General features: G+C 37.9%; 1 protein-coding gene across 1 annotated transcript; it reads right to left on the bottom strand.

Annotated features, from left to right (window-relative positions):
• Positions 1-252: 252 nt before the first annotated feature.
• Positions 253-11,170, bottom strand: mrps9 (mitochondrial ribosomal protein S9). The gene is made up of 11 exons (XM_056750153.1): positions 11,050-11,170; positions 10,464-10,646; positions 6,302-6,364; positions 6,190-6,220; positions 6,008-6,087; positions 2,675-2,760; positions 2,497-2,572; positions 2,219-2,387; positions 1,589-1,697; positions 814-983; positions 253-564 (listed from the first exon to the last, which is right to left on the bottom strand). The coding sequence occupies exons 1-11, from the start codon at positions 11,146-11,148 to the stop codon at positions 473-475; spliced, it is 1,158 nt and encodes a 385-aa protein (XP_056606131.1). The 5' UTR covers positions 11,149-11,170; the 3' UTR covers positions 253-472.
• Positions 11,171-15,730: the final 4,560 nt, after the last annotated feature.

Below are 15,730 nucleotides of genomic sequence, written 5' to 3'. Positions count from 1 at the left end.
CAGAAATCTCATTCTTCAATATGTCTTTGTATTTAACAGAACAGAAATTGTTCAGGTTTGAAACAACTTGAGGGTGAGTAATTCATGACAGATTTTTTATGTGAAGGAACCTTTACCTATTTGAAATTGACATTTTTTAAGTTTATTTCATTTATTAATATACAGTTTCGGAAATATTTGAAGGCCTCTTGTGGTGAGGAAAGAGATATCAAGTAAGCTTGGAAAATGGCTCATTATTAACTGAAAAAAAGCTAGAAAATTGACATTTATTGAAAGATGTTGACAAATCTTTTAATACATCATAAATAGACACAATACACAGAGAATAGTTTCCTATAGCCATATTTGTATATCACCTCATGGCTGGTTTATGTCTGTTTAGCGGGATATGATCATCACAACCAGTGTGTGACAATGAGAGAGAGGAAAGTTCCACAATCCCAGTCATGTTGGCCTGTAGGGCTGCTTTTGATCATCGCTTTTTCCAGGTGAATTTCTTCCGTGCTCCTACCTGGCCTGGCTTTTTTCTTTCCTTGATTCTGGGGTCAGCGGTCAGCAGGCCAGCTATTCATAAAAAAACAATTTCAGTTTATAATGTGTGTATTAGGTGTAACTCATTTTGTTACATTTACAATTTATGGTTATGCTATAAAAATGGTGACTGCTGCATATTTTGGTTTTCTGCTACAAAACAGGCTACCAACAAAAATCTGTGATCTGATTTAATTCTTATCTGAATATCCACATTGTAAATAAAAAAATATCATTTCTGATATTCATGTCACAATAGTGCTATTGGCTTCCATCACTTACCTTGCCTCATTTTTTCCACCTCTCCCTCCGACACAAAGCTAAGCAGGGCCCGTGAGATGGCCAATCTCAGAGCTCCGCCCTGAGACGAGTGACCGCTCCCCTCCACGCTGCCCTCAATGTCAAACCTGCCCAGCATGTCCACAAAGTGCAGAGGAAACATCAGCTGCTCCCTGAAAGATAAAAAAGTTTAAAATATTAAGGTGTATACGGAAAATGTGAACAGCACAAAAGACATGCAACTTCCTGGAGAGAATTACAAACACGTTTCTCTCCACTGGACTATTCAAGCTTTCAACACTTGAATGAATGAATGACACTCTTGCAAATCCCTCATTGAAGACTACAGCAACAAATTTAGACAAAGTGATAATCTTACACTTTGAGAGGACACTGTTGAGGATCCGACGCAAAATCGTGCATTAGCCTGACTGCATATGCGTTCATGGGGGCGACCCACAATGCTGACAATCCCCTTCTGCTCCAATTAGGCTTGTGTGAAGCGGACAGAGCGATAAGGGGCATCAGTCGGCCGCACGGTGACAGCGGCAACTCCCTGACTCACTCATCTGTGTAATTAACTTTTTAAACATGCGCCGCACACCTTATCCGCATAAATGCTGGCTATGAACATTTTTGGTTTTGGAAGGTTGGAGTTTCATTTGTGGCATACTAACTGCAGAAGACCAATAATAGTCATGCAAAGCTCTTGCTGAAAGGATCCGTTTTCTCACAAAGATGTGATGAGCAAAGTAGCTAGTGACACCCACACACGCACCTGTCCTGTAGTAAAGAAAAGTATTGGAGGTAGTTCCTGCCGTTGATTGTGATGTTTCCAGAGCCGCTATCCCTGAGGGTGATGCTAGCTTTGGCTGACTTCCTTCTGCCTGTGGGAAAGAGAGTTTAGTGAATGGGTAAAGAAAAACATTAAAGGATAAAATGACTAAAAGGGGCTAACTGACAGTGAAGACTAGGGCTGAATAATGCAAAATATTTCCCCAATCAGATCTCACTGGAAGGAAACAAAGATATAATAGCCCACCAAAAATGAAAATTATCAATTATTTTTTCAACCTTTCAAACTAAAATAAACTAAATAAATATATATATAAAAAAATGCAATAATAATAAAAAATGATAGAAAGCACATAACAAAGAGTTCAAATTACCAACAAAACTGAAAAAATATATAATATTTGTTTCCAAATTGTATAACGTTTGACGTTAAGATTTTAAATTCTCCTCTTTTTAACATTTTGTTAAGAAAATTTTTCATTTTTGGAATAAGACTAATAATTAATCATTCAATTCCACAAATGCCATGTTTTGGGGAAACTAAACACTTCTCCATAGTTTAATAAAAAAAAAATGAATCACAGTCTATGTGTATGACTATTTTCTCTAGTACCATCTGCAACGCTGAAAGCAATTCCCTGTGAGTCATACTGTAGCGGAGCGATCTCCTGTTTACTGGACTGAACCTCCAGTTGTCTGCGGAACTTCTGTACAAACTCCTCTTCCAGAGAGCCGTAGGGCATAGACAACAGTCTCTCCATCAGCTGAATAAACCGCATGTACTGCACAAAAAAACGCATTTACTTTACAACAACACCCTCTTGTGTTCATACTGAATAACACAAGTTACAGGTTCATCACTGTTGCCTGTTTAATATATTTTGTTCTTACATCTTGATCTGAAATATTCTCAACCAGAAGCTCCTCCATTTCCTCTTTCACCAGCCACCTGCTTCCAAATAGCGAACTGAGAAAAAAACCAAATGGATAAAAACATAAACGGACAGAAACCATTAAAATGTTCACTCAACTCAATCAGTTATCTTACAATAAGTTTTAAAAACCTCACATTTGTTTGCTATCTGATGTGAAGAGGCCTTTATTTCTCATCTTGTCTTGGTGTCGCTCTATTGCCAAAATCTTCTCGTACACATCCTATGAACAGCAGGAAAGTGAAACAGAAATATCTTGAACATGGTCCTTTTGACTAATATGTCTATGAATACATTTAAAAGCAAAGTATTCTTCACAGATATTCAAGAATCCCTCAAAAGAAAAGATGCCGTGAAGCAAGAGCAGGGATTTAAAAATCCCCCAGACTCACACGTAAACGCATGCACGCACACAGACACACACACACAGGGGAGTCTCCATTATAAAGCAGATTCCATCTTTCTCTTTTCAGCTCTGACTGAAATAAATTGGGTGTGTGTGTGGAGGGAAAATTGAATTGGGGAGCACTTGGGCCTTAACCCCCCACACTCTCTCTCACAAACACATAAACACACACAAACCTCTAAGCCCTGCTTCCTAATACACACACTCTTCCAAAAGGAGAACCTGCCATGCGGAGCAGGATGGCATCCTCGGGCACACTTGTCTAAATTGGCATCACGCCCATGAGTGCCCGTCAGGCGTGGCAGCGTTGGAGAGCAGCAGAGCAGAGGTCTGACGCGGGACCCGGCACCGCCATGCAGCTCACGTCTGTGCCTTGCTCGCGCCCATGAGAGAATTCATTTCCCCCTCAATTATCCCACAGCTGTTTGTTTAATTCGGTCCTGATAGAGTGCGTATAATCCACCAGCACTCGCCAAAAAAGCAAACATCGGGCAAAAACCAATTTTCAGCACAAAAAAGGAGGAGTAATAGAAAAGAAAGGGGGGAGGAAGAGAAAAGTGGGGGAATGCGTGTTACACGTTCGTGATCACGGCGCCATAACGAATCCAGAGAAATTCAAATGCCTTCAGGAGGGGAGCGAGGTTCCTTGATCGGAGGTTGGAAGAGAGCTTTTAATATGAACTGTGAGTGTAGCCTTTTGGTTGGCCGGGGCTTCTTGTAGTCAAACAAATCACGATTAAATTGTGCAGCCTTGCTCCTCGTTAGGATTTTTGTAGAAGGTTAAGGTTCCGTTGAAAATACAATATGATGAATACAGCATTTAGAATCAAAGCTAAAAGAGCTTCAGTTGAGGAAGGAATAGCAAGCACTACCAATGATGTGCATCTATGCTTGACTGTGTTTTTTGTTAATGATGAGCAGGAGGGAGCGATTTATTTCTAACAGTTGCTCGATGTAGAACGTGTCATAAGGATGTCTGTGGAGCTTCTTATTAAAAGAGGTGAAACTTTTGGGGTAAGCAGGTACCATCCGAATTGCCATACTAATAATTCAATTCAGAATGAGCCCAAGTTTGACACATTAAGTTAAAATATAAAAAGGGCATATCATCCCTTACACATTAAAATGGGCAGAAAAGGTACATTTTTAGTCAAAACCTGAAATATACATTCTCAGAGAATGTATTTATCACCAATAGATGAAATCATACTTTTTATATTTCACTAACGATGATAGAGTCCCGACATAAAAAAGTCACACAATTTCTGATTTAAAAGAGGGAAAAATGATCATGTTATGGAAGTGACAAAGGAGGACCCATGTTTTTGAAAGACAACATAGTTGCCATAGGCTATTACGAACCAGAAGCAATAATACTCAACAAATAGAACAGGGATGGCTCTTAACTAAATAATTATTTTACTCACATTTTCATGTGCTCATTAATGAGGAATATGGACATTTATGGATGTGACAATCCACTTCATTGACTGTGGAAAACTATGCCTTAAAAACGTTAAGAGAGACTTCACATGGGTATTAAAACCACTAAATATTGGTATCTGAATTATCAATTTGGTGAAAATATTTAGGTAAAACTTAATTTTCCATTTTAAGGTTGACAATTGCACGGAATAACCCACGTATATTATATAAAATGTAATATATGGTATATATAATTATATATAAGTATATGACTGTTTATCAATAATGGCTATGCGATATGCAATATACCATCATAACCAAGTAAATAAAACATTAATATGGTACTATACTCATTTAAGGTATAGTTCACCCCAAAATAAGAATTCATTCATCATTTGCTCACCCTCATATCAATTCAAACCTATATTACTTACTTTCTTCTGTAGAACACAAAAGATATTTTGAAGAACGTTGGTAACCAAACAACATTGTCCCCTATTGAGGGAGACATTTCTGAACCACTGAGACGTATCTAGAAATATGCAGGTTTTGATTGACAAGAGGGTAAATAAATGTTGACAGAATTTTTAAATTTGCTTGAACTATCCCTTTACATAGCAGGCTTAAAAAATAATATTTAATTTGCAACCGTATATAACAGGAGCCCCTGCGCCTGCCCCTCTCTCTCAAATACCCTCTGCTGTAAATGCATTGTTATATATTATGAACATACTCGTACAGACTAGAAGTGCTAGATTAATGTCCATATTTTTCTTCTTTGTGTCAGTAAGAAAGTGTATTTTTGTTTTGCTTTCCCTCATTCTAGAAAAATCTTCCTCTCTGCAGGAATGGGACTTGTACATTATTTTCTGCACGCTGCAGGGTTTCTGGGCACGGAGCACCTCCGTGCGAATTGGGGCTGGATGAGGGAGCCGGTGCGCGGCGGCAGATTTGACATACCTATTTAAATTAGCAGCAGGGGTCTCAGCTACTGCAGGGCAAAGGGGAGGACGAGGGGCTTGGGCAAACCGAGGACAATGGCACATTAGTCAACTCGCACACAAACTCTTTACTGATACTACAGAGACGTCTTAGCCCAAGGTCAAGTCCAGAGATGAATGGTTAGAGAAGGGAAAAAGGCTAAAAACAAACAAACATTGAAAAAGAATTGGCATCGGAGACAAAGATATGGTTAAGGCAAGAGGCTCACCATCCCAGATAATTCCCAAAGACTGATCCAAACACAAAATCAAACAGAGAACTGCATATGTGTGCATGCATTCACAATTTTCCACACACACATAAGCACACAGCTCCCCCATCACCCCTCACTCAACCCAGGCCATTTTTAGGGGATCAGAGACCCAAGTCCCAGCCCCTCCCTTCAACCCGCAAACCTTATTCTGTGCCCCTCCCACTAACCCACTTCTCTGTTTTGTGCCCCCACCTACACCTTTGTCTGTGCCACTCCCTTCATCCATTGACCACACAAAGCAAAACCTCTCCCTAACTCACCTCAAAACCATCTAACAGCTACTATTTGAAAACCATATTGAACAACTTTACTCTGATCCTGCATGATGACTTTTGGCAACAAATCAAAAAGCAACTGACAACATCCTGAGGAGCGTAGACTCACATGCATGAGAGAGTAGTAAGACTGTTTCCCTGTGTAGAACAGAAAGTGGAAAGGACGTCTATCTGCATCCCACTGGACAGCTAAAAAAAAGAGAAAACAGCATCAGTAATGATCATCATAAGCTATTGACATGCTTATAGTTTGAGTCAAAACAGAATCAGCACAGAGAGGTAGTACTCTACCTGTCTGTTTTGGGAATATTTGGTCTGGATGCTAAAACAGAAACAAAGGGATCAATTGTGCATCAATTATTATAAAGTGGGACGAATACGGTTCGGCCGGACCAAATCTTACCTTCATGATAGGCCTTGCTCGCTTCTCAAACAGTCCAGAGGGGAAGAGATATGCAATGCTCTTCTATAGAAAAAAACAAAACAAAAAAACAATTTTACACATGATGTTTTAATGACTTCATGGCTTTTCACATAATGTGCATCCTTTGGCAATTTCAAGCACCTTCATTCTTACATACAATCTTAAACCGGGTCCCTACATTATGATTTTTATTCTGATCGTTGCTTGTCAGACAGTACAAACATCCCATCTTAAAGTCAAGTCACACTTTAGTAAACAGAACATATATTTAATGTTTCCCCAACTAAGTCTGTCTGTGACCCCCTTTCTTATCCTGACAAAACACAAAATAACTGCAGGTTATTTAAGGGTGGATAAAATGATGCTTTGACCCGGTCAGAACTGGCAATCTTCTTTGCCTTTGGGTTTTTGACCCTGTTTTTTTTTTTCGGAAAAGAACAGAGAGAATGAAGGCAAAAGGTGAGGCGATGGCAGATGCACTCCAAGAGAACAGACATCCATGTATTGGGCCATCCAAGCCAGCGGGTGAGATAATGTGAGAGAGATAAAGAGAAACAAAAAGAAGAGCAGACAGAATGGTGCAGGATGCTTGACAGATGAAGGCAGCACCTGTTCATACCTTGAAAAGCAATATGGCCCAAGTCCCTCAGGGAGGTTTAGCCTCGTCATGGTGTTCTAGAAACCTCTGCAGCCTGAGCTTCACACAGCCCCAATCTGGGATAACAAACTTCCTACACACTCTCCCTTAACTTCACTGAATATTTTGAGCTGTCTGACCACTCGCTTTATGCGCGCTGATAACTGGAGCATCAAAACCAAGTGTACGACCTTCCTATGTGACAAGGACATATCTGTTAATAAATACAATCTGGCTGATACAGTTAAAAACGGTGGAGGTTGACCAAATCTGACATCCCATCCATTTTCATTACACAGGTTTTGGAAGTATTTTATTCGGTCTTCCTTGATGTCGACCTGTGCTTGACATGGTTTCTTGCATCATGAAGTCAATTTAATACCTAATACCCTCTTTATGACCCTTACAGGCTTTCTTATGGGAAAAGCACAGGCATAAACTCTGTCCTGTAAAGTTTAACTTAAGAATTACTTTAAGAATACTCTTAAAAATTACAAGCCAGTGTGTTGGAGAAGTTTTCCACTTTGACTTTACAGAAAAGTGGCCGACAGAACTGCTGTTTGAAACCTATGATTTAAAGGGATTTATAAGAAGAGTTCAGCCAAAAATGAAAATGATTTTATTATTTATTTGGCCTCAAGCTGATCTAAACCTGCATTACTTTCTTTGTTCTACAGAACACAAAATAAGATGTTTTGAAGAATGTTGGTAAGCAAACAATTTGGGACCCCGTTGACTTGAATGAAGTAAATAATCTCATTTTTTACGACGCTGATATGACCATTTAACGCATTGATGCATAAAAGCAAATAATCCATTATAGAAAAATGCATTCAAATATATCATCTATGGGAAACGTTGCTGTTTTTTTTTGTAATTAAAATACTCTTGTTGTCTAAAGAAGTTATATTGTCTTGTAAATAAGTGCTTGTGCGTCAAAACAATGAGAAAGAGCTGTACCAGTAAAAGTGTGATTCTCAAAGAAAGTGATGGGATAAAAAAAAGTATAAAATGTTTGTTAATAATACATTACAATTGGATGAAAAGATGCATCGAATCATGACCTTCTGAATCGTAATCGAAATGATCTGATGATTCGCAGATCTAGAATGCACACAACCACTAAAACATCTCAAAACATTATTTTGTGGTCCACAGAACAAAGAGTCGTTTACAATTTAACATGAGGCAGAATAAATGATAGGATTTTCATTTTTGGGTGAACTGTCCCTTCAAATATTGGTTCACCTAGGAATAAAACTTGTTTATTTTGGAAATGTTTTAGGAATGTTTCAATATATAGAATAGTGGCTCAATAACGTCTGGCCAAAAATGAAATTTCTGTCATCATCTGATCACTCATATTATTTTCCATAATATTTTCAGACAAAAGATGTTTTTCAGAATACCCAAGCTGCTAATTTCCGAGAAATGAAAAGAAATGGTAATGTATACCGCCAAAAGACGCAGAAACAAATGAACAACAAATTACTTGCACTATTTTCCTAGACTTTTATACTTCCAAGATAAATATAAAGTGAAAAACGAGTAAAAATGTACGTTTTCCCCTAAAAAAAACAATGACACGCATCGGAGGTGCCATGTTATAACGAGCAAAGTATATGAGAATCTTCCTGGTGACTTTAACCATCATCTTAGTTGGGACTTTAACAATGATGATTTCAGAATGACACCTTCTGCATTTGTTTTATTAAACATCTTGTGAATACGGTAGGTGCTTTGCGTCAAGAAAATTAGAGGTAGTCTACGTGATGCAATAAAGTCACAATTTTGCTTTCCAAAAAACATCTTAACAGTTCAAACAAAGTTGGAATCGTCAAAAACTCAGCAAATTTCTTCCCAAATCCTGTTCACTCTCCAACGCAATAGCTCTGTGAAGTTCAGAGCCCACCTGATGGGTGCAAACACAAGTGTGTGTGCAAGCAGACGAGAGACAGCGGGAGAAGGCAGGTGAGGCTTGCAGTCTTTATTAATTACTTCCTCCTGGCAGCTCTTGCTGTGCAGCTGTTTCACACCTTCAGCGCATTCACGGGAACGTCATGTCGGCTGAAGCGCTTGGCAGACAAGCTGGTGCCAGCTCAGGCACAGACGCCCCATCTTGTACTTGCCCTGTGCCCTGCAGTCGCAGCCATTTTCCACCCCTTACCCACCGATCAGCTGGCAGAGGGACGGTACGTGTCAACTCCTCTTAGCCACACTTCCTCTGAGGACTCAATTCATTAATGGTGACAGAGATCTGGGAATCACGCTAAGAATCGAGAAATTGGACCAAATGAGTGGAATAAATCAATTATGGACGTTTCTCAGTCTGGGAGAGAAAGAGATACCAAACACAAGTACTGAACAGTTTGATCTGCCAACTCATAAACAAGTGAACGGGTCTCACAGTCTCCTCTCTGAACAGGTTATACACACATTTGAGCAAATGTCAGTTTGTAGTTGATTAACAGGCAGAAAAAGTTTTAAGACTCTTCCAGGCATAGAAAACACAAATTCAGAAAGATACGTTTTTATGACTCTTGATTGTTATTGTCAGAAAACTGCCACATTCAGCTTGGACACTTTCCTTTAAGATCACCAAGTATTTGATTTAACAGCATTAAGGTTTCTAGTTGTTTTATCGTCATATGGTTACCAAATCCTTACTTTTTTCTTTTCTCATTCTAAAAATGTTGCGAGATCCAAGATCAGCCAGACACAGAATACATCTTAACTACAGCACAATGATCTGATGAGCTTTCCTTTGCAGCTCTTTAACTTCATAGTGTTAACTAAACTATCAGCAATAAGCCCAAAGCATGATGGCCACATACATATCCAAACGGAATGATTCAACACAAACCATGAAATTCAAAAAAACATTAAACTACTGAAAAAATTCTTAACCTGTAACCAGCTCACACAGCCAACCAAAGTAACAAATTACAACATGCACATGTTGATAAGTGATAAACGGAAGGAGTCAACCGCAGGCCTGTATTCACAAAAAAATGTTTTTAAAAATCAGCGTTCCTTCTTAAAAAATATTTAAAAGTACTCTACTCTACTCTACTCTACTCTACTCTACTCTACTCTACTCTACTCTACTCTACTCTACTCTACTCTACTCTACTGTCAAACAACTGGATCAGTTGCGGACCTAGGATGGCCTGAAAGATCCTCCTCACAATCTATGAATCTGTTGATTATCCATTTAATTAATGGATCAGACATTTCCTGTATTTTATAGCAAGAAAGTTGTTTCATAATGCATTTACACAACAGACAGATGCTTATATCAAAAAACCTACAGAACATTTAGGATAAACGCTGAGTATGCACATTTCCTCAACGAAAAGAAACATATAAACAAGTACTATAACAAGCAGCAATAATATAAAAATATTGTCACCAAAAAGAAAATTAAAGTATTGAAATCAATGCTGATTTTACTTTACATCTTTATTTCACTCCACCATCTCGTCAAGTAGTGAGGTAACTTACATCAATATCCTCCTGTGTGAATGTTTCTGGGTCTTCCCCCATCATGTTGGCCAGGTGACGTTTGCCAATCTCAAACTCCTCCACCTGCTTCTTGATAAACTCTTCTGTGTATTTCTTTGGGCCTGCAGCTGCCAAGTTCTTTCTCCACACAGAAGCAGACACACAAATCTGTCTGACGGGCAGCTAAAATAAAGAGAAAAGGAAGCTGATTAAGAAGGTGTCTTAAACCTCTAATAAAAGAAATTCACGGTAACAATCGTTTACATTTGCATTTCTAAAACGGAATAATGTGCGATCTGAATTAGTTGCTTTGCTTGACAGTGATGGCAAACCATCTTAATATACGAAATAATAATAAAACAAGTGCCATTCTAACAATTCCCAAAGCACGACAGATATACAGTCCGCTAAATGATGTCAATTTACGAGTTATATACATGCTATAAGAATTCAATTGTTACGTGAGAATTGTATTATTACACAAGGACACGATACTCTATGCAGCATCACTAAAAGTCACGAGTAACTAAACGCAGAGACCGATCCGAGGTGCCGATGATCATATAGAAGAAAGCGCCGTTTTTACCCGCAGACATGTTCTTGATAAGGACACACATAAGCCTTTTTTGCAAGTCTCATAATTCCATAAGAGCGACCTCACGCCTCTGCTACAGGAGGCAGCCATGTTTGCTCGTTGTTGAGTACGCTGCTCAGCTCGCACAGGAAGTGATGAGTGTGTCACATCCGGCAAGAAGCGCGGCAAGGTCAGTTCAGTGTGTGAAGATTTGTAACTACAAGAACATTGTGAAATAATGAAATAATGTGAAATGTTTCTGCACAAATGAAGATGTGATTTTTTTATAATGTTACAGTATACATTTTGGAATTATGTCATGATTCATACCATCAACATTCTCTTTTCGTTTTTTTAATTACGGATTTCTAAAAAATCAATCTCCTTCACACTATGTAAGAGCAAATCAGATGGAGAGGGCAGAGCCACAGGCTAACATTTATTCTAGAGAATGTATGTGAGTTTGGTTTTTAATGAATGCTGGGTCTTCACTCATGATGGAGTTGGAGTGAGAGTTTACTTACATTAATCAAAGTGAAGGGGCACACGCTCCTGGTTAGCGCCAGTCAATGCTCTGGCGAGGTAATGTGGCGCAATGATGAACTACATTTGTGCTCTGGTTTAGCCACAAGCGTTTGCGAAGAAAAATAGATTCGACCCCTGGTCTCCAATTCACCATGGGGGTTAGTGCAGCTTCTCATAAATCACATGCTAACTCTGGCCAAACTCAGAACTTACATGTCTGATGAACAGCATAAGACTAGACAATATTATTGTTTACTTAATAATCACAATAATGATTTTTTACTGGAAATAATAACATAGTAATCTTTTATTAGATATGGCCGTGTCAAGAACATATTGCAAAGGTGTAAAGTTTTAAAATAACATGCAGTTGTACAGTAAGTAAAAAATGTTAAAGCAATAACAACATTATATTAAAAACAAAATGTGGCAGTTTTGTACTGTATGTGGATTTAGAGTTAGTGTCATCTGAATTCTTAACAGGGGTTGGCGTCATCTTTTTTTGCTGGATCCACACTAGAGCTGGCCTAATCTTACAATAAAACAAATAGAGAATAGGGTTGTCACAATTATTAAATAATCGTCGCATTGCATTATTGACGTAATCGCAATCAGATAACCGCATTATTGTGTATCTTGAGAAAGCAATGGTGATCTGCAGTATCTTCTGCATTTTACATCCACCGTCCTTGACCTGCACTCACAGTTACATTCAAATGACATTTCTCCATCAGTTGTATTGGCTTTGCATTTTTTGTGTTGATTTGTTTTGTTTCCAGACTTGCTGCATTAACACACCTAGACACTCTAGTGCTCAAGACAGTCTTCTCTGTTAATGCCTCTCTAATATTAGTTATTTACAACATTTTCACATTTATAAAGTATATATTTTCTTCATTGAATAAATTCATTATCATTAATAGTTATATTGTCAAAGCCTTAAAACAATTATTTGCCCCAATCGCAATTATTTAATAAACAATTAATTGTGACAGCTCTAATAGAGAATCACTGGCGAAGCTGCTGTTTGTGAAAATTTTAAGCAAGAGATAATCACCTGCATTTGATCCAGTACAACTGGAGTACTACATTTTTTTTTACATTTCTATTCATCTCGGACAAACAAAGTTTGAGTGCTTAATTCTCTTTAAAGGGATAGTTCCCATAAGAAAACCCTTTTTTTCCATGTTGGTTGCTTTTCATCAAACACAAGAGCAGACATCGGTAAGTGCTTTATTTTCAAGTATTAAAGTAGAGCTGTAAAACAATTAATCATGATTAATCGCTTCCAGAATAAAAGTTTGCTTTACATAACATATGTCAATGTGCATAATTATAATTTTTAAACACAAAAACATACATATACATGTAAAGATGTTTAGGAAATATTTAGATGCATTTATTTATATTTAACAGTAGTTGAAATTCTATATAAATGTTTATTATTATTTTTTATTCTAAGATCTAAGTGTTTTCAACTGTTACTTAAAAACAACATGGATAGAAGTGTGAAAATAGAGCACTATAAACTTCAAAGAAGCAGTTCACGTTCACGTTCAAATTGAAAATTCTGTTATTATTTATGTTCCCACTTGTCATTTCAAACCTCTATGGCTTTCTTTTTCTTCTTCTTAACATAAAAGAAGATTTTCTGAAAAATGTTGGTAACAGAAAACCATTGGTTCCCATTGAATTGGTTTTGTGTCCATACAGTAAAAGTCAATGAGGACCAACGGACCTTGGTTTTCAAAATATATTTTTTGTGTTTTGTAGAAAAAAGAAAATCACACAAAATGACAACAGGGTCAGTTAATTATTACAGAATTTTCATTTTGAAGGTGAACTGTTCCTTTAAGTACTCTTATAGAAGTGCACTGACTGTAATTCAATAAAGTGTATTTTAGTGGACACATTTTTTACCTGGGATCAGGAGTGCCTGACACATCCTGAAAAGAGCAGCTTCAGGCTCATTGATCATCCCCTGGTGGCTGGTTGCAGTACAGGTCATAAACCCTGTCCTCACATGTAAATAAATGGGACAGGAGCCAAACTATAAAGTCAATTACAGATGTTTTTGTTATTTTGGTCAGTTTTTATTACAATGATGTCCAAGTGTTTGTTTTTTTATATGTAAGATGTTATAAAAATGGGGTGTGGTAACATGATTTCTTAGTTTACGATTGAGTCATCAGGGAATATGGGCGGGACCTTGAAACCACCGTCACTAATGCGTAGACTTTGGTGCCCCTATCGATTCCTTCTGCACATGCCAAGGCTCCAAACTGACATTTTTGTGTAACATGTCAGCGCCCATCGTCGGACGTTTTACGCTCAATTCCTTACAATGGAAGGAACCGGCGTCACGCTGTCCATCTTTTATACAGTCTATGCCTGGGATATTATGTCAGTAACAATTTCTTCTGTGTCACTGAAGAACCAAAGTCATACTGTATTGGTTTGGAAAAATTTGAAGGTGAACAAGTGATGAAAGAATTTTCATTATTGGGTGGACTAACCTTTTAACTGTACAGTGCGTGATGTCATTATTATTATTTTTGCCATACTCATGTGAAGATGGTTTTGCTGTCTTTTAAAAGATTAAGAAATGTCCACCTTTCTTCCAGGAATTTTGTGGCTGCCATCCAAAAAGAAGGTTCCTTGAAAGGCATACAAAGCTGTGTGGTTTTAGAGAACGAGAGAGGAATGACAAATTCCATAGGCTGAAATATCATAATGGTGCCTTCTCGAGAAATATTGATTTACCCTTGAGGAAAAAACGGTTGGTTTCATGGCGTAAAAGGGCGAGAAGGAGAGGATAAAGGGGAGAGAGATGGGACTGGATTCTCTAAGCTTTTGTGGCAGTGCAGGATGTTGGTTTATTTCAGTCATAATTTCCATCACGCTTTGCAGTTATTTTCTAATATACTTACTGGCTCGTGATGGGATAAGCACATCTCACAGCACGTGTCGTTTTCACCTTAAAGCTTTTACACTGCTTAGAGCGGCCATTGTGGCTGACACAATCAGTCATAGAAGCAGTCTGCATAAAACGGTTTTTCCCCTGGAATTTTGCACACAGTATCTTATTCCATTCATCAGGGATTTATGTGAACACAGCTGACTGGTTACAAACAGCACAGGCTCTCTGCTAAGACTTGGTCTAATGATTTTGTTTACCTGGGGCCAGCGCCAAAATAAATGGCAACTATCCAGATGTTTTAAAATTGGCTTATTTCCCGATAGGAAGTAATGCTTCAAAAAAACTACAAATATGTTCTTGGCATAATGTGATGAAAAGTAGCTATTTTAATAGGAGTGAGTATAAGAGGCTGTCATTTATCACACCATCATATATATCACAAAAGAAGATATTTTGGAGAAAGTTGGTCATTGAACAGCACTGTACCCCGTTCACTTCTATTACATGGACACATAACCAATGCAAGTGAATGGGGTCCAGTTAACAACATTTAAAAATTTCTTCTTTTCTGCTCTGAGGAGGAAAGAAAGTCATACAGGTTTGAAATTACAAATGGGTGAGTAAATGATTACAGGATTAATCTTTTGGGTGAACTATCCCTTTCAAAAGCAACAACATAAAGGCAACGGCAACTGTAAGCTTTTGAAGCCCAAACTGAATTTCTGGTACACATCTGCGAAGAATAGTGTCTCTGTAGATTATTTCTGAAAACAAGCAAAATAAATAAAAACTAAATAACAATAGCTAGCAAGGTAAAAGTTTGTCTAGCCAATATTACTGTATTTTGGGTGACCGTTAGAAGAACTGTTACTTGGCTAAATATATTAATCCAACAAAGTTACACAACCCATTCAACAAATTATTTGAAAAAAATAACATTCAATAAAGTCCAACACATTGTTTATTAAATATAATGATTATGGAGTAAATATAAATAGATTCAAATATAAATAGCAAATATATTATTATCCACTAGCCAGACTGATAAACAATCACAGATCGGACGTTAAAGGGGAACCGACGGTTCCATCGAACACACACGCTTGCCCCAAAGTTAAAGGGGAGCTCTGTATTACTCACTTTCAAAGCGCAGGATGTTAGTTGCATTGCTGTCTATGGGCAGGACTCAGAAAGCACGCAAACCTCATCAAAACCATCTTAATTTGTGTTGCGAAGATTAACGGATGT

Source organism: Triplophysa dalaica, chromosome 6, assembly GCF_015846415.1.
Source record: "Triplophysa dalaica isolate WHDGS20190420 chromosome 6, ASM1584641v1, whole genome shotgun sequence".
NCBI classification, from domain to species: Eukaryota; Metazoa; Chordata; class Actinopteri; order Cypriniformes; family Nemacheilidae; genus Triplophysa; species Triplophysa dalaica.
This window is presented reverse-complemented; position numbering and strand designations above follow the sequence as displayed.